The following is an 18,843-nucleotide window of genomic DNA, read 5'->3' as shown; positions in this document are numbered from 1 at the left end:
GAAGAGAGACCTCCTCAGGACAAGACTCTTCAGTACATCTACACCTTATGGGCAAAGGACATTTCTTTTGAGGACCTAAATGTTCACATTTTGGACAAAGAAGATATGTGGTATGAGGAGTGTGAAGGAAGCCATCTATGTTTGAAAAAAACAACAACCTTAAACAGAGGTTGATGATCTCAGGTTACGGCTTTCAAATACCTACAATTCAGCGATAGAGTTAGCCCCTTCCAGTTATCATCGCAACCCCCACCCCCACAAAGGGGACCAATATCTCGCCATCTTCAGCCAGGCCAATATTTCCCCTAATGACCCCCCTTTCAGAGATATAGTCCACTATCGGGTATTGCAGGCAAACAAAGAACCCAAACGAATCCCCATTTCCAAGGGGCGTGCCCGATCGGCCGGTTTAACTTGCATGTTTTTTAAGGTTTTTAAGTCCACTCTATAAAAGCTCGAACTCAACGCTATTTCTGACATTTTGAATTGAAAAAGCTTCCTGGATGGGAAGCGAAACGTCTTCAAACTTGGAAACAAAGTCCAGTGGATTTTTTTTTAAACCATTTTGGAATGACTATGACTTGGATGATTGAAAATCTTCACCAGCAACCCAATTAATAAAATTAACCTGAAATGTCTCTGACTTTTATTAATTTCTCTGATTTTAGAGAATTTCTTAAAATTCTCTAAAATCTTTTGGCGAATCAAAACTATTTTCTTCATATTAACCAAACTAAAATAAGTATTTTTTTCATCTAGGAAAGTTTGAAAAACAGAATGCGTCTTTTTATCCAATATAGACAAAATCAACTACTTAACTTTTCTTTTAAAGGAAGGTAACAAGGAGCTTTAAAGCAGTTTTTATCAGGTCGATCTTTAAGTTGTAAACCTTAAAAGAGCTATAAACAAAATTCCACCACTTGGAGGGGATGTTAAGCTTTTGCAGACCAAAACAAGATGTGTAACAAGCGATGTCTATCAACACCCTTTTTCTTAACCGTTTCCTTGTTTACTGATATTTGCAAAAGATAAAAACACAAGAAAACCATCACCTATCAAAGGAGAAAAGGTAAGTTACTCATAACTTGATAATGCTGAAAGCAACAATCCTCCATTTTGGCAAAGGATCATCTTCTGGTGAACATTTCAGTTCACTCCCCACCATTCAGCTCCTACACTATGCTGCCCTCTATGGGCCGGGAGGCGCTAAGCCATAAATGGAAGATATTCACAGATATGTATATCTTATGCATGCACACACAACCGCATATCTCTATTTATTGGATTGCTGATAGGCTGTTGGTAGTACACATTACTGTGAAGTCACAAACTGCCATATTGGTACTCCCTAGTTAGACCGGTAAGAATGTAAACAATATGTGCGCTACAGCATCAGACAACAATGATTTTCTCATTTTCAGGACTTCAGAGTTTTAAAACAAAGATAAAGTCATCACTTTGACTAACACTTGCTGTTTCATAGCATCTGTAGATTACTCTAACTTATGGTAAAAACTTCGCACATCACATTGCTTATTCATACTGAATAAGCAATGTGATAAGTGTTTAAAGGGAGAACAATAATACTATACTTGGATATTAAGAATATAACACGTGCAAACACACACACCATCTACTGATTAGGCAAAAAATGCTAAATTGATGATGTATATGTAATATACATTGTTATGGTAATTACATTACAGGCATTTTTATTGCACCACTCCATGAGAGTGGGGAGTACCAAGATGGCGACAGGTGACTTCAGTTTTTTTGGCCTATCAGCAATAAAGTGAATAAATAGAGATCCGTGCACACACCCAGTTCAGCTAGTTAACATAAGCTTAGAGAACAACACAGAGATGGTGCGTGGCGACACACCGTATTCCATCTAAAAGGACACCTTTAGTTCCACACACTGATTTTTAGTTCTGTATAGAAATTTTTTTTATTGCTCCTTTAAAAGAAAAATACATCTAAGGCAATGGTTAAAATAAAGGGCTAAACAAGTGAAGGATTCTAGTATCAGGAGAAATAATAAATGACATGGATGTCTAAAAAGCTGCCCGGAAGTAATGAGTGTAGTGCTGCAATGGTTCCACGCTACTCAGTTTTATTTAATAAAGAAAATAGAGGGTGGCAATTAAAAATTCTAAACTAAAAAAAATGTGATTTGCGGCTCATAAAATCCAAGAAGACAAAACAATGCCTAAGTAAATGAAAGCAGAAGAACCCATTCTATTAAATCTGGCACAGTTTGGACAGAGAGAAAATTAGGAGCATCAAATTTCATCAGAGGAAAAACCTTTTTTTTCCCCAAAGTGTAAAAAGAAAAGAACAGGTGATTTTAAACCTGGGTCTTTATGCAGTATTTATTGATTCCCAGCTTCATATAAACTGGATGTTGAGGCATAAACATTTTACATTTGAACAAAAATATAACCAATATTTACAATTATTGTATTAAAAATACAAAAAACAACCGATACATACTCCACCAATTGTCTTTTTAAAAGACATACAGGTTAAAGTAGTACAAGAAAGAATGAAGAAACGAAGGTCGTCACCAGCTAAATGTACACATCTCACTGACATCACACACCGAACGCAGTAGCAGTTCTACCTACTACACATCTTTACGCTTGTACATTTTTGTGCAACTTTTTGTTTTTCAATTTTACGACTCCACCTGCTAATATGCACATTATCTTCAGAGTTGAATGAAAGTAAATGATGCATGTCACAACGGTATCACAATTATTAACAATCTATCTGCAGCCATTACAAAAAGAAACGACAAAAGAAAAACGGTTTAGTGTGTAGTCACAGAACACAGTGAAAAACACTGCAGTCATTCATCTTTTTTACTCAGTCTGTAAGCTTCCAGGGCTGATCAATGTGATCAGTGTGATGCTGTGATAGAAGGAAACACAACGTTATTTTTCTTTTCACAATAAGATCTTTTGAAGTTAGATGATTGGCAGCTTAGAAAGACAAAATTATAATTCTACTTCATTTTTCACCTTCCTCACCGGAGTCAAAGATAAAGCAAACAAACCAAAAAATAAAAAATCCATATGTTCAGTCATTTCCACAGATACAGAGAAAAATGTTGATATACCCAGATGATGTTTGTAACAGACAAGAAATGTTTCTGAGAATCAATCAAGCAAGCACAACAGCAAAGATGGAAACAGGGTGTCCGTGTGGACATCATCTACTACACCTTAACACACCGTCGGCTGCAGCCAAATGCTGATTTCTGAAGCCACAAACCAACTAGAAATAAAAAAATAAAGAAAAAAATACAGAAAAAAAAAAAAATAAACCTTGACTTTTTCAGTCTGGTTGTATCCTTTAAAAAAAGGAGCCTGTGAAAGCATCATAAATAAGGCATTTCATCTCAGAACAGTTTGATTTGCATTGTGAATGACCGTGTAAAGACATGTTTGCAACCATGGCATCGTAAGGCGCTCGGACATTCACAGGAAGATGTTCAGCTCAAATACAAATTACTGGATGCTTTTACTATGAAGGAAATAAATACGCTCAAATGGAGTAGAAATTTAAGCAATGATGCCTTCTGAAATGTGCACCAATACCCTTGATCTTCTGTGACCTTTCATTAATTTAAAAAAAAAAACAAGCAAAAGAAAGCTGAATGTGTTTGCGGTCGTCACTTTGAACGATGAGACAAAGTCCAGGCTTTGCTTTCATTTTGGGAGACGATTGACGGAATCGTACATGGTTTCATCGAGTGTGCTTTTCACGATCTCCCAAAGGTCCAAACGTGTTGGAGCATAGAGGAGCTCAGACATAAACTATATTCTCATACCCTGGTATTCAAGCCAAACATCAAGGATTGTGCTCAAAGTGCTAGAATGAAACTTGATCAACGTTTGTACTGATAGATAAAACTTGTTTTGTTGTGTTTGTCAGTATACTGCATGATGATTCAAACGTTTTCCCTCCAAGCTTCTTGTAAATTCAAACAGAAAAGTGATAAGCATTCACGAGTGAACATGAGATAATACTGGATTCAAAGTTCAAACACTCAACAACGGGCGGGTTGTTTCAGTCCAGACTCAGAAATGTTGGGCTGACCTGGTTTCGGTTTATTCAGCCTCTAGAGTGCAATAATTTCAATAAAACTAAAGAAAATGACAAGAAAGAAAAACATAAACGGGAAGAAATCTAAAGGGAGATTAACGATGATGAAGTCAACTGCTTTTACCTTTAATAATAGTCTTATTGTTCTGAATTGTTCAGGTTTTCCTTTTTGAAAGAAGAAAACGGGAAAGTGCAGATGGAGCTGATTCTGCTGCGTTAACAGGAGGGTTTGGGGGCGTTGTCTCCCAGTTTATGCTTCTGTAGTGTTTTTTTTTTTTCTTCTTTGAAATCTGTCCAAAGTGCCAGGCATTTCGTCATTGTCTTTGACTTTCTCTCCATCTCTTCTTCACAGTATTTTTTGCATGCAGGGTCATCAAACCCCCCATGATGCTTTAAGGCAGGGGAGGGAGACGAGGAGCGAGGAGTCCACCGGTTGAGAGGGGGAGCCGACTGGAGGAGGCAGGCTACGTAACTGTTGACCAGTCTGTAGGTCTGCCTCTTTAATTCAGTCGAAGGTGGAGGGGGAGGTGGGCGGGGGGCTTCCTAGGAAACCATCCACTGCTGCTCCTCAGACTGCTGACACCTGCTCATCTGCAGAGAGGAAGACACAGAGAGGCACAGGCGGTAAATTAAAAGCAGAAGGATTTGAAAACAGGAAACAAGGTTCTGCATCAGTTGGGCTAAATTCTGCTCTGTGTTTAATCCCCTCAAAATATAGACATATAAGCATTCTACAAGGAAGGAGACACTAATATTCCCATATTTGTCAGGCTAACAGTTTTACATACAACTATTTTGTGCTTTAAAAAAAACATAATTTATATAATACTATAGCCTACACGGGGTAGGCTAATAAATAGAAGAATCAAATAGAAAAAATTGGTCTGCAGATATAAATCTATCTATTTAAATCAGCTTTTCTAAAACTGAATTTTGCATTTCTTTATATATTTGAAGGGTTTATCAGTGGTATGAAGTTCTATCATCTTTGTCCTCAAATCTCAACATTCTCTGATTTAATATCAGTTGCCTCTTTAGCAAAAAAGGTCAAAATAAAGTTAAGGATAAAGTATCACCTGCATACTGCTAAGGGTCAAGCAACATCAGAAAGCCTAAGGCTCTCACAGTGTACCCAAGTCTAAGGTTACACTTCTTTATTATTAGTATTGCACACATTTATATAATAAATAAATCCAGAGATTAAAACCAGGAACAAACACTGCTCTATAGGACGGATCGTTCTGTTTTATCTATGCAGGTTCCAGGTAGAACTTGATCTAAAAAACTTTACTTTATCGATCCTAATATGTTTAAACTGCATTTTAAAGAAAAATACTTTTTGTTTTTGTAGTTTTGATCTAATTCCTGGCTGCTCTTTCATCAAGTTACCTGTTTTTGATTCTGTATATTTCACTTTATGAATATTTAATCACTTTTACTTTAAATGTGAAAATTCTGCCTAATATATACCAGTGCGCATTTTGAATTGCCTTATGTAATATTTTCAATCCTGTTATCATGAAGACGGCCTCCTGGGCTCTCTAAGTTATTCATATTTTTTATGACCTGACCAGTTGTTTTCTGAACGATTTCCTAAGTATGTAAAGATTTGTCTTTGTGTTTTTGTTAAATCGAAAGCTTTAACAGTTATTCCATTTTTACATTAAAAACTTATAAATCTGTTAATTTTTTCCTATGGAATGAAAAATGTTAAAGTGATAAAGCTTCGTTAAGAAGCCTGGTTCTCTAACAGTTTCAGATCTGCAGGGTCAACATCGGCTTTTTAAGCCAACCGCCTGCAGCTTAACACAAGAAAAAAGGAGGCTGTTGTTTTAGTGCCACCAAGTGGAAGCAGGAAGGTACAACAGGTACCTTTTAATAAAATTTTTACTGCATAAACTCACAGCCTCTCTGTAACGTTTAACCAAATGACACATATTTTGAAATATACATAAAAAATGAAAACAAACTTTGTTAACGCTGGGACAAGAGAGAGGAGGTGAAGGTTTCTGCAGTTGTTTGAAAGGTGTAAAGAACTGACTGCTATCAAACTGTTGTTGGAGTGAGAAGAGAGTGAGAAGAGGAGGGAGCTGCTGCAGGGAAGCAGTGAGGAACCAGGCGGTCAGCAGGAATCATGCAGGAAGTCGTGTTGTGACGTTTAGATCTTGCAGTGGGACGAGGAGGGAGGGGGTCACTGTGTGGTCAGTTTCAGTCCTGGTGTTTGTATTTGTTCACATGCAGGTTTCACTGAGGATAAAGTTGTTACCTGCCTGGTGGGGGGTGGGGGCCTGTTAACCCCACACACTCTCACCGTCTGGGAGGCTCAGGTGTATGCTGTGCCAATGGTTTCCTCAGAGCCACTAGTTTTGGAGACAAGGACTCACCCTCCTCTTCATCCTCTGGCTCCTGCTCGTCCGCTGAGGAGCGGGTGCGGCGGAGGCTTCCCCCCCGACGCTTTGCGGCCTGATGGGCCTGATGAGAGTCAGGCGACTGGGTGACCATGCGTGAGCGCTGCAGCGCCGTGGTGTAGTCTGGTGGTCGGCGGCTCGCTGCGGACGTGGGGGCAGGCGGCGCCGGGTGCTGGCCCTCGGCCAGGTCAGAAATGGTGAGAGCGGTGTAGCCAGGAGGAGTCGGCGGAGGCTCGCGGTAACGGCCCTCCTTTCGAGCTGCACACAAGAGAGCATTGATACCTGTTAGTACGAGCTGTAGATGTATACTTTTAGAGTATTAGTGAGTATCACATAAATCACACATAGATCTACAGACAGACTTATTTTGGATTTCTCTATATTTAAATGCCTAGTGAGTGGTTTGACAGGTGCAGCCCAGTCTATGAGTTTATTATTTATTCCAGCCAATTAGATACCAACACACAGAGGTTCATTGCAGACACAGCAAAAAGCAGCAGCCTTTTCAGTTAAAGGCAGATCCCCCGGGAGACGGAGCTCCTCCCTGCCTACAGCTCTCAACATCTACAACCAGTTAAAAAAAAAACAAAAAGAAAAAAAACCCTTTACTTCCCTTTGGGATAATTTTTTTTTTTTATGAATTGCTGCATTTATTTATGCTCATTTGAACAATTACTGTAAAACATCACATCGTTATGAAGGTAGGTGTTAGAACTGTAGTTGTATTTGACATGCAGATTTAACCTGGACCTACTAATTCCATCCACACAAAGGATAAGCCGCTAAAGATCATTGTTAAAAAAGTGGCACATTAACAGAAAGTTTGATGAAAGGAAAAAAACATGTGGTAAACTTTGGCTATGCAAACTGGGATAATGAGTCTTGAAGCGATTTTTATGTGAAGAAAACTTTGTATCAATTTGACGGTATGATCTGGTTGAACTGTAAAGTACCTTGAGATGACATGTGTTGTGAATTTGGCGCTATATAAATTAACTGAATTGAATTGAATAGATGGCTGCTGTTCTTTCTCCTTTCTTTGTACGCTGTGGAAAGGAAGCTTCAGGGATGGTTTTAACTGAGTACAACTGAACCCAGGCTTTATTTTGGTTTGCTGGATTCCAGCTGTATTATTATACAGTTCTGCTGTATTTTCAGGGGTGCAGGGCCAAGCACCACTACATTTGTACATCCCACTACGATACATTTTGTCCCTTATACTGACATTATGATCTCTTTTTATTTTTGAATGCTAGTAAATGTACGGACCTATTCTGAGAGGATCTATAAATAAAAGCATGCAGGCTGTGGAGGTGGGAGAAGAATTGGCTGGCTTTCCCGGCATCCTATTTGTTAAAGATCAGCTTAGCAGTCAAACAGCGACTAACAAATATAAACACATCCTACACTCTTTACCTCCACAGTTCTTGTTGTGATCTTAAACTCAGGACTAAATAGTTTTGAATTCAACTTTGGTTTATTTTTCTCTACACTTGCTTGATTTCTCTCACTTTTAATTCTTTATAGTTCTCTCATCAATCAATGGATGTGTTTTGCTATGTTCCCCTGTCTGTTTCCTTGATTTGATGTGTGTCCCAGGTGGCTAAATGTGTTTTGTGTTGTTTTTATGCTCTGGAAGCATTTGTTACCTGACTGTATAAAAAGTTCTCTACAAACAAAGTTTGACAGACAGGACAAGAAACAACACTCACAAATAAAGCCTTTACCCCCTGTTGGGATGGGTGATGGAGACGGCCGGCCGAGCTGCTTGGCCTCCTCTGACCCGGTGGATGTGATGCTACTTGTCTCTGGGTCAGCATTTACATCCTTTCCTCCTCTCCTCTTAATCGTTCCGGTGTCTCCCTCTGATTCTTCCCCCCAGTATGCGGCCGAGGATGAAGAGGAGCTGGCTGATGCCCAGCTTCCCCTGGTCTGCGCTGCCCACAGAGCAGCAGGACCCCCTAATAAGGCCTCTGATGCTGAAGACAGCCCTCCAATGCCAATCTCCCAGCTACGTCCCTGCTGCATGTTCTGAATGTTGTCATGGGAACCAGAGGAACAGGAAGTCCAGGAGCCTCGCCCGCTGTCTGCAGCATCCAGGGACACGCGATCTCCCTGATCCTGAGTCAGTTCCTCGGAGCTGGGCGAGGAGAGTACGGTGGTGCAGCCGCCATAAATACCTCGACAGTCTTGCATCGAGGAATACGACCTGTGATAAAAACGAAAAGAGACATTTTAAAAACTATACATTTAAGAACTTTGCTTATATTTCTAGGTTTCTCTATCCTACCCCAGACTGTACTGGTCAGGGTCGGTTGTAGCCCTTCTTTCCAGCCGAGCCCCACCTATGTGGGATTCACCAACTCCTCCAGAGTGACGCAGTCTCCTCTCCTCCTGGGCCATGTCGAAAGACGAGTTACTGACGAGACTGGAGCGAGACGAGATCTCGCTGTGACCAGAGTCTGAGTAGGCGTCGCCCATCCTACCGTAACCTGGAAGAAGGACACAGACAGGCTAAAATTTGGCTCATTTGAATCTTTACTTTTACAGACAGATCTCTAAACCTGTGTGACTATCAGCTTAGATAGATTAGCTATATCTTATGTTTTAGATGTGAAATATCCAATGAGAATATTCTAATACATTGTAAGGAAAGTGTATTTGTGAACCAAAACACATTTTTTCTATCTTTTAATGGAGGACTGAAGCAAACCTAAAGTTTTTAGGCAGAGTTGGGGTGCAGTACTGTTAAATGTAATAGTTATTTAGTGTGGTATGATGCTAAAAAATGTAGGTCTGCCTTTATCTGATAACATGGAGGATTTTCTGTGATAGGGGAGATAGAGCTGTAATATGTTCTGATTTTGAGAAATATTTGTTCTACTGTAGTACATATTTTATTCCAAAGAAGTTTTGGTTAATTTATCCTCAGCATCTGATCCTCAGCATCTGATCGATGCTGCTGCTGCTGTAGAAGCACATCAACTAAGACACGTGTCTCTGATGTAGTAAAAATGATCCAGTTTATTCCTTCAGTGTCACAAACATTTTAGTTTAAGTAACTTTGCAGGAAGACATCTTAACATAAAAGACACTGTAAGAAAACAGTGTGGCTCCACAGCCAATGTAACATCCATCTCCAGTCAACGGACACCTGGTTATCCTTTCATCTGTGTTAAATATTAAACTCAACCGACACATATGAAACTAAAATGTCCAAGATAAATAATTATTTACTTTCTAATATAATAAGAATCAAGACAAAGACACATTTTAAGATAGTGCAAAACATGAAAATAAATACTGAATGACTTTGCCTTATACAGGTGCGTCTCTAATTAAACAACGAAAAAGGTTTTATGATCCAAGCTATTCTTAAGCCAAAAGCTTAAGAATAGCTTTACGTTTTTCTATCTGTATTATCTGAAATATTGGCATATGACATTTTAAAAGACTAACTGACTAAAGGAAAACTGTCTAAACTTAAAAAGGATATATGTGAAGAAATTAAGTTGAGTTGTTTTTATTTTTTAAAACCTTTTTTGTTAAATTTCTGGTAAACCAAAATAAAGGGATCAGAAATAACTACCGCTATAAATCATTACAGTTGGTGGCCACCAGGTGGCATAAGCAGCACTCAGTGACAGAGAAAGAGCTCTAAGCGGGAGGATTACTGGCTTACCCTTCTTGGGTGAGCTCTGAGGGGAAGTGGGAGGAGAGGAGAGGTGGGAGGAGGCGTTGGACATGGTGTCCTCTGGCTGCCTCCGGTGCCTTTCGTTCCCCTCCTCAGACAGAGACAGGATCTTCTTCAGAGACTGGGGCGAACTGGTGCCTGTAGACATTTCCAGCAAAACAAGCATAATTAGCTCGAGGAACGCTACAGTCTCCCATGTGGGGGGTGGATGCCAGGCTGCATTGTCTGGATGTTCTACTTTTTCTTTATTTGGCTGCAGCCTCTAGGTGGCAGCATTGCTACAGAGAAGAAACTGCTCCTTGAAGTTTGTAAACAGCTCAAGGAAGAAAAACAAAACAATGCAGAAGTAGCTTAAAGAGACTGAAAGGAAATAAGCACTTAAAAAAATAATAACTTCCTAATAAATAAAATTGATTTTTTTTCCATACTGCAGCTACATTTCTATTAACATATCCTACAACCAAACTGAGAGATTTTTATCCATAAGTTTCTAACCAAAAGGTGGCAGATCCTTGACCGGCACCCTCTTCCGGGACGGGTAGAGGGCCACACTGGGGACTTGCAGGGCTTGGTTTCCTTTGGCCAATTGGCCCCGTTGCTGACTGGCTGCTCTGGATACGACTGGAGAAGTGTCTGGTCGTTTCCCACCAGCAGTCTTGGGTACTACGAAAAATGTACAAACAGGAGTTAATAAAAAAAAAAAAAAAATCTGAATTGGGCAAAAGTTTAAGAAAACAACTATTGATGACAACCAGAGTCATTTTATCCCGGCATCAACAGCAACAAAAGTAAACTGAGCAAATTAACTAATAGTGTTAATTTCTGGGTCAGCCTTTGTGATGTAAATTGTCTAGATAGGTCTAAGTTTTTCATTGCTATTGCTATGTTTGAGCTCTAAAATCTATAAAACTTGAACATAATTTCATCATAATCTGCCTTCCTTTACCTGAATACATTAACCTACAAATGTTCACATTTCACAAAAAAATCATAAGGTCCTGCAAAAAGAAGAATTTAGCAAACATAAAAATTCTACAAAATGCTTAAATTACAAGAAAATCGAGAGCAACAATGTGGAAACATGATGCAAATAAAAAAGAAAAACATAAAACACACCTAAACAGAGGCATGCTGGAAATAAGAACAACAGCAATTTAAGAAAAGCTGCAATAACAGAGTTCTTCCAGACCACTAGGGGGAAACAATCATCAGCTCATATGGGACCAGATCATAGACATTACCATAAATAATCATCTATGGTGCAGACCCTTGGCAAAAACATAACTTCATAACTTGAAGGCCATGCTGAGGACATTTGCAGCAGGTTTTCACTTTGCTGCTCTGTATTTTTTTGTAACTGCAGCTTTTTTTCGTTGCTCCAGGACCTTTTCAGGACCTTTATGCTGTGATGTTGTGAAATCATATAAATATGGCCATCATCATCATCTGATCTTTCAAAAATTCGGGTCATACTCTCAGCAGCCATTGAGTCACTTCTCTAAATTTATTTTTAATTTTAACATATTTCATACTTTAAAAAAATATATGTACAACGATCTACAAGCCAGATCAGAACTGAAATCCAAAAAGTAGTAAATGCAACTGTATAAGGGTTTAAATTTACAATAATAGCTAAACATGCCTGAGCATAGAGAAAGTTTTGATGCCATATTTAGAGAGTAGCTGCACTCACATGTGCTGATTGAGGGTTCACACTGTAGTGAGAACGTTTGAAGGCTCTCCTCGTTCGTCTCAAGGCTCAGGTTGGAAAGGTACTGCTTGACCTTTCTGGCCATCTGGGCGTCCTCATAGAGCTTTTTGGCGTTCAGGAAGGAGCTACGTCGAACCCGCTTCTTGTGCCCGCCTGTCTGGCTTACGTCGAGCACGGCTGCATTGGCGCTGCCCTGACTCAAAGACCTGGTCAGGTACGCATAAGTGTAAACACAACAAAAATCAGAAAGGGAAAGTGAATTCAGGCTATAGATAGAAATCTACAGAAATGACCAATAAAATTCCTTAAAATAGCCGATTAGACTGTTAAAGTCTAGGGGGTTATACAGGGAGCATGGTGTTTAAACTGAAACATGCAGAAAGCAGCTTTAGGTTTTTTTCTCTACTTGAAAACATTCCAGTCATTCCAGGAAGAGTGGGGGAGGTGAGAGCTGACAGCTGGAGTTAAACAACGCTGGAACAGAGAGGGCGACTACTGTAGCAAAGTCATAGTTTACATTTCTGTGGTTTGAGTCAGAGCTCGTAGTAAATCGTAGTAAGAGCTTTTGCTTGTGGTCTCTGACAAAAAAACTCCTGACAACTGCTTGTGGTCTTAACCTAAAGCCACATTTGGTCCTGTTAGCGGACAAAAAATGAAACAAGTTGCACTCAAACATTTTAAATCAACTATTTGCTTTCTCTAAAATTCCTTTTTCTTTTCAGAGGATTTTATCATTGGAAAAAAAATGCTTATAATTAACATATAAAAAGTGTCTTTTACAAAACATGGATGACTAAATGTGCTGCAATATGTTACAGATTACTTGTTCTGTAATGCACCTGTCACACCTTGATGATTTAGACTAGCATATGCCTGATGTATGGAAAATCTTGCAAAAACGCTAGCATACGTTGGATAAGTGCGTATGTTTTGTATAAGTTCTAAGCACGCTGAAACACGCTGGCATACATCGACATACGACATACTCGGCGTACATCAACGTGTGGTATAAGCTACAGGTAAGTTGTGACCGTTAACATACGTAAATGTAAGTTACTCATAAGTCATGGTGTCTAGCTTATCCAAAACCTATGCGTAACTTATCAAGAAACCGTCAGTACTCCTCCAGACTTCATTCCATCATAGGGTGAGCCTGAAGGTGAGTGTGATGGATCCTACCTGCGTTCACGCCCACGACCAACAAACTTCCTAGCAGACATGACAATGAATCTGCTGCGACTGCAAACCTTGTTTCTTTTTCTTTATTTCTTCTCTTTTTTTTTTGGCGGGCGGTACAGAGCAGCTAGGTTAATACTGTGATCAAAGAAATCTTTTTATGTAGGCTGGGCATATCGCAGCCCCCTTCAGGACACTGGCTTGTGCATCATTTCATGGGCATTATGCTGCTGTGCGTTAAGCATAAGTTAGGCTGTCGTTGGACATATGCTCTGGAATCGTTATAATCTATGTATACGCCCAAAATAAAATAAAAAATACATAGAAAGTTCAGCGTATGCCAGTGTTTTAGAAGATTCTGGGACGTCAGGCATACGCTGGCTAAATCAGCAAGGTGTGACAGGGCCCTAAGTACTAAAATGTGTGATTTGACCACAAGAATGCAAAGAATTAAAACAATATATGAATACATATCTATACTGAAAATTCGTTAAGGGCAATTCTGATAGATGAAAAAAAAAATTCCAAAACTGGGACTGCATGCAGTTTGTTGAAAACAACATAAAACTGAAGGTGACATTTGCTAATGAAAGCCCAGCAGTGACCAGAGTGACCTTTACTTGGCAAATGTGGCCTTTGTTACAGTCAGTACATTCAGTATCCTGAGGTTAGTGTCAAGCAGATTTAGTGAGAGGAACTCAAGGTGGTTAGAAAAGGAAGGTTTAAGAAAAGAGGCAAAGCAGAACAAACGTTGGCAGATAGACATGGCCACAGTGCAGAGAGGGATAAAGATTTGGTCGCCAAACTTACCCTAAACTTCTCCATTTCTTCTTCCTAGAGGACGGGGTGCCACAAACAAGAGAAGCATGGATGGGGAGGGGGGGCAAAGGGTATATGAGCAAAGAGAAAGACAGGAGACAAAGCTTAGGACAGGAAAGACCACCAAGATCACCAAAGAGAAGCGATTACACCACACCCACATGAAAGTCAGCAGACAGGATATCGAGTGGCAACGCTTTAGAGGACATCATTAAACAAAGGCTTGGTTTCACTGAGCAATTTTTAACGCCAACAGTGTGTTTAAAGAAACAGTTGCTTGAAAAAAACAATTGCCAAAAAAGAACAGCTGCTGGAGAAGCGTGATGCAGAAACTTGACTGAATCTAAATGGACTGGCTGACCCCACAGAACAGGTTAGTCAGTGGAGTGCTGGCTGCCCCTAAAGGGGAGGGGAGGGCTTCTGGATTATTCCTACATCGGATCTTCTATATGTATCCTTACCTGGTTCGAAACATGAGGGCTGGATCCATATTGACGGAAGCCATGCGTCCAACGTGTCGGATTTCTTTGGCAATCATCCTAAGCTTCTCGAAGTTCACCAGGCCGTCCACTTTGGAGTCATTGCCTGTAAATTTAGAGCATTAAATGTATTTCAACTCTTAAAGAATAAAAAGTGAAACATTCCTCTAGAGAGAAAGAAACTAAAGCTAAGGTTAGCAACTGCTGTTAGCTTAAAAAAAATAAGTTTCCTTTTTTTATTTTAGTTTTGTAAATGTAAACTCATTTCTAATTCAACTGTACTACAGTAGAAGTTAACTGCTTAATAAGAAAAACGAAACAAGAAAATATTAAGTTTAATATAAATTTTATTAAAATTTGAGTTAAATTAGAGATGAATGTATTTTCTTATGCTGTTTTGAAAAGATAAAAATGACAAAGTTGTGTTTCATTTTAACAGAAAATCTGTCTTTATAATTATATTTAAAATGTCTTTAAAATTATATAATTATAAAATAGATAATAAAAATTGTATTTAAAACGAAAGTTACGTATGTAACTACGGTTCTATGAATCCCGGATGACCGCCAGAGGGCGGTGCTGAAAGCACTGAATGTTCCCTTCGGGCATGCGCAGTTCGAGTAATTATACCAACAGAGTCACACCTGTGACACCGGATGACCACTCAGAAGCTATATAGCCTGGTGTCATCCTTTGCTCTGCTCCTACAGAATCTTCTCGCAAAAGCAAGGATTCTGAGTGACAGAGAAGCTCTGGCGGTCATCCGGGATTCATAGAACCGTAGTTACATACGTAACTTTCGTTCTATTTCATCCCTACTGACCGCCAGAGGGCGGTGCTGAAAGCACTGAATGACTAATGCCAACAATGTCACAAGGAATCCTGAGCACATACCTCACAGAGGAGGCCCAGCAGAACCTTGTAAAAGGACCTGACCCAGGGGATGAGGGGCAGCCACATTGACACTGTAGAACCTGGTGAAGGTGGTTGGGGAAGCCCATGAAGCAGCAGCACATATAGCTTCCAGCGGAACCCCTCTCAAAGCAGCCCAGGAAGCGGTGACGCTCCTGGTGGAATGTGCTCTCACACCGACTGGCAGGGAGCAGTGACCTGCAGCGTAGGCGTGGCAGATGACACTCACAATCCAATGGGACAGACGCTGTTTAGAAAGAGGACAGCCTAACCTTGGACCCCCATAGCATAGGAAAAGCTGGTCCGAGCGTCTCAGATTGGCGGTGGCTGCAATGTATGCCTCCAACGCTCTTACTGGGCACAACAACTCAGACTCATTCTCAGTTGTACCAGATTGAGGCTGAAACCGAGCGAGCCGCAATGGCTGGTTACGGTGAAAAGGAGACAACACCTTAGGCACAAACGCAGTATTAGGCCACAGGGTAACACCAGAGCCATCTGGATTCCACCTGATACACCTAGGGCTGACAGAAAGAGCATGTAGCTCGCTGACCCTCTTAGCTGAGACGATAGCCATCAGGAAAGCAGTCTTGCAGGAAAGCCACTTGAGTTCTGCTTGTGCCAAAGGCTCGAATGGAGGGTGGCACAGAGCTGTGAGAACCAATGGCAGATCCCAATCTGGGGCTCGTGGGGCTGGCCGCTGGCACAACCTACGAGCACCACGCAGAAAAAGTGAAACCAGTTCATGGCGCCCCACTGTACGGTTGTCAACAGTTCGGTGAAGACATGAAATTGCTGCAACATACACTTTAAGGGTCGAAGGAGAGCGGCCCTTATCAAGGAGAGACTGGAGGAACTCCAAAATAGTGGGCACCGAGCAGGAAAGCGGGTTCTCATTGTGGGCAGAGCACCACTGAGAAAAGAGGCGCCATCTGTTAGCATACTGCAGCCGAGTGGAGGAAGCCCTAGCACTCAATACGGTGTGTCTCACGGTGTCTGAACACCCAGTCAGCCTCCCAGGGGCCATGCCCACAGCTGGAGACGTTGAGGGTTGGGGTGCCATATCTGTCCCCCCAACTGAGACAGCAGATCCCTCCTTGCTGGAAGACGCCATGGAGTACCGTGACACAGACTCCAAAGCAGCGGGAACCACGGCCGCGCTGGCCAGAACGGAGCTACCAGCAACACTCTGTGGCCCTGCTCGAGAACCCTCCGTAGAGTCGGCCAAACCAGTGAGAGGGGTGGAAAGGCATACAGGAGAACCTGCGGCCATGGATGAGCCAGTGCATCCTGGCCCAGTGCGCCCGCCATCCCGGTTAGGGAATACCATAGGGGGCAATGGGTCGACTCCTCTGTGGCGAACAGATCTACCTCTGCCTGCCCAAAGAGGTTCCAGATTATGCGCACTACGTCGGGGTGAAGAGACCACTCTCCCGGAGCAGGTGCCTGGCGGGATAGAGAGTCCGCAACCTGGTTCTGCCGTCCTGGCAGATACGCTGCGCGCAGGGTACACAGACGGGGATACGCCCATTCCAGGAGATCCCTCGACACCTTCAAGAGACGTGCTGACCTGGTGCCACCTTGGTGGTTTATATGATAAACAACAGAGGTGTTGTCTGTCCGAATCAGCACGTTCCTTCCCTCTAGGTGGGGCAGAAGGCACCTGAGGGCCATGTGCACAGCCCGCAGCTCCAGCACATTTATGTGTTCGGTGCGCTCCCTTGGGTCCCAGAGACCCCAAACAGCTCTGTGTTGCCACACGGCACCCCAGCCCATGAGGCTGGCATCCGTGGTGACCACCTCCCTTCGACACACTACTAGCCCCATTGGAACACCACTGGACAAAAGGGTCCCGTCTCGCCAAGGAGCTAAGGCATGGAGGCAGCTCCTGGTCACCATTAGCCTGCGATGCCTGTGCAGCCTGGCGTCTAGGCGAAAGCTGTTGAGCCATCGCTGCAAAGGACGCAGAAGGAGCAGCCCTAAGGGCACGACACGAGTGACTGATGTCAGTTTGCCCAGCATTCGCAGGAAGGTGATGTAGGGAAACTCCCTGCCCAGTCTGAATCGACGGACAAGCTGGAGTATGTCGTCCACCCTGTGAACAGATGGACGGGCCATCATGGTAGCAGAGTCCAGATGCATCCCAAGAAAGGTGGTTGTCTGAGATGGAACCAGACAACTCTTTGCCAAGTTGACTTTGAGGCCTAACATTGACACATGAAGTAGAAGCTGGGACGTATCCCGAGAGGCAGCTACCTGAGAGGGAGCACAAAGAAGCCAATCGTCCAGGTATGGCAGAATCCTGACTCCGGAGGCCTGTAGAGGAGAGAGGGCTGCTTTCACGCATCGAGTAAACACCCTCGGGGAAAGGGAGAGCCCGAATGGGAGCACCCGGAATTGCCAATGGCGCCCCCGATAGGCGAACCTGAGAAAACGGCGATGTTCTGCCGCAATAGGCACGTGAAAGTAGGCGTCTGTCAGATCTACTGATGTAAACCAATCTCCCGCCACAATGGTCTGAAGGACCTCTGTAATGGTGAGCATGTGGAAGGGAAGGACCTTCAGGTACCGATTCAGTCCCCTTAGATCTAAAATGGGGCGAAAACCGCCGGTCTTCTTGGCCACAAGGAAGTATGTGGAGTAGTAGCCTCTGGGTTGCTGCAGAGGATCTACAGACTCGATTGCCCCCTTGCCCAGGAGGGCGGAAAGCTCCTGGTCTAGCGCCTGAGATTTCACCGGGTCTGTGAAGACAGTCATCTTGACCCGGTGTGAGAGGGGGGGCCGCCGTCGGAACTGGAGCCTGTAGCCATTGGTTAAGGTGGCAACCACCCATGGATCTACGGCATGAGCAGCCCAGAAATTCAGCTGCTGATGGGAAAAATGTCCGACGGCTGGCCCGGTGGCATCATCTTCTATCCCCACGGCCCCTGGGGGCTCTGGGGGGAGGGCGTCCAGGATTTGAGGCCCGGATCTGTCTAACAGGGCGGCAGACTGGCTCACGAAAGTCCCTTCTCGGTCTCTGCCGCACATCATGGGGATAGGAACCAACAGGTCTGCCACCGGTCTGAGGTCGTGGCTGAACGCTGGGGGTAGTGGCAGGGCGGCCCGAACGCTGGGGAAAGGCAGGTATGCTCCTGGGAAGGCCGGAAAGCTGCTGGCTAGTCTGACGTGCCTGAGCAGTCCGTTCCAGCGCCTCCAAGGCAGCGCCTCCAAGGCAGCTGATCCAAACAGCTCCCCTGGTACAACCGGGACACCCCTGAGGGTCCTACGGCATGCTTCAGTCAGAGGAGACTGTGCCAACCAGACCTGTCTACGAGCTTGGACAAGGAAAGACATGACCCGTCCAAGCTCTCTCATCATGTCATCAGCGCGAAGGCCTGCAGCGCTGCGTCACTATAACCAATCGCCGCACTTGCACCACCAGTGTCCTGAACAGATGCAGACAGGGCAAACATGAGGTGCGCCAGGGAATTGCCAAGGCGGCCAGCACGCGCTCCTGCATTGTACGCCTTACAGAGGAGGTCATCTGTAACC

At 42.8% G+C, this 18,843-nt stretch overlaps 1 protein-coding gene across 12 annotated transcripts in view; it reads right to left on the bottom strand.

The window, feature by feature from the left end:
- Positions 1–2,353: 2,353 nt before the first annotated feature.
- The window catches only part of rapgef2 (Rap guanine nucleotide exchange factor (GEF) 2), a 127,116-nt gene continuing 110,626 nt past the window's right edge, over positions 2,354–18,843 (bottom strand). For 8 of the 12 annotated variants that reach the window (XM_038300839.1, XM_038300843.1, XM_038300845.1 and 5 more), the window contains 9 exons: positions 14,380–14,503; positions 13,910–13,933; positions 11,906–12,129; positions 10,708–10,875; positions 10,201–10,350; positions 8,809–9,010; positions 8,231–8,727; positions 6,377–6,776; positions 2,354–4,701 (listed from right to left, as the gene is read on the bottom strand). In XM_038300839.1, coding sequence (XP_038156767.1) covers positions 6,418–6,776; positions 8,231–8,727; positions 8,809–9,010; positions 10,201–10,350; positions 10,708–10,875; positions 11,906–12,129; positions 13,910–13,933; positions 14,380–14,503 — 1,748 coding nt within the window. In that variant the 3' untranslated portion in view covers positions 2,354–4,701; positions 6,377–6,417. The remainder of the gene's footprint in view (positions 4,702–6,376; positions 6,777–8,230; positions 8,728–8,808; positions 9,011–10,200; positions 10,351–10,707; positions 10,876–11,905; positions 12,130–13,909; positions 13,934–14,379; positions 14,504–18,843) is intronic. The other 4 variants (XM_038300844.1, XM_038300846.1, XM_038300847.1 and 1 more) reach the window with 3 other exon arrangements.

This window comes from Cyprinodon tularosa, unplaced genomic scaffold (genome assembly GCF_016077235.1).
Source record: "Cyprinodon tularosa strain WSP-4 unplaced genomic scaffold, ASM1607723v1 ctg458, whole genome shotgun sequence".
Lineage (NCBI taxonomy): Eukaryota > Metazoa > Chordata > Actinopteri > Cyprinodontiformes > Cyprinodontidae > Cyprinodon > Cyprinodon tularosa.
This window is presented reverse-complemented; position numbering and strand designations above follow the sequence as displayed.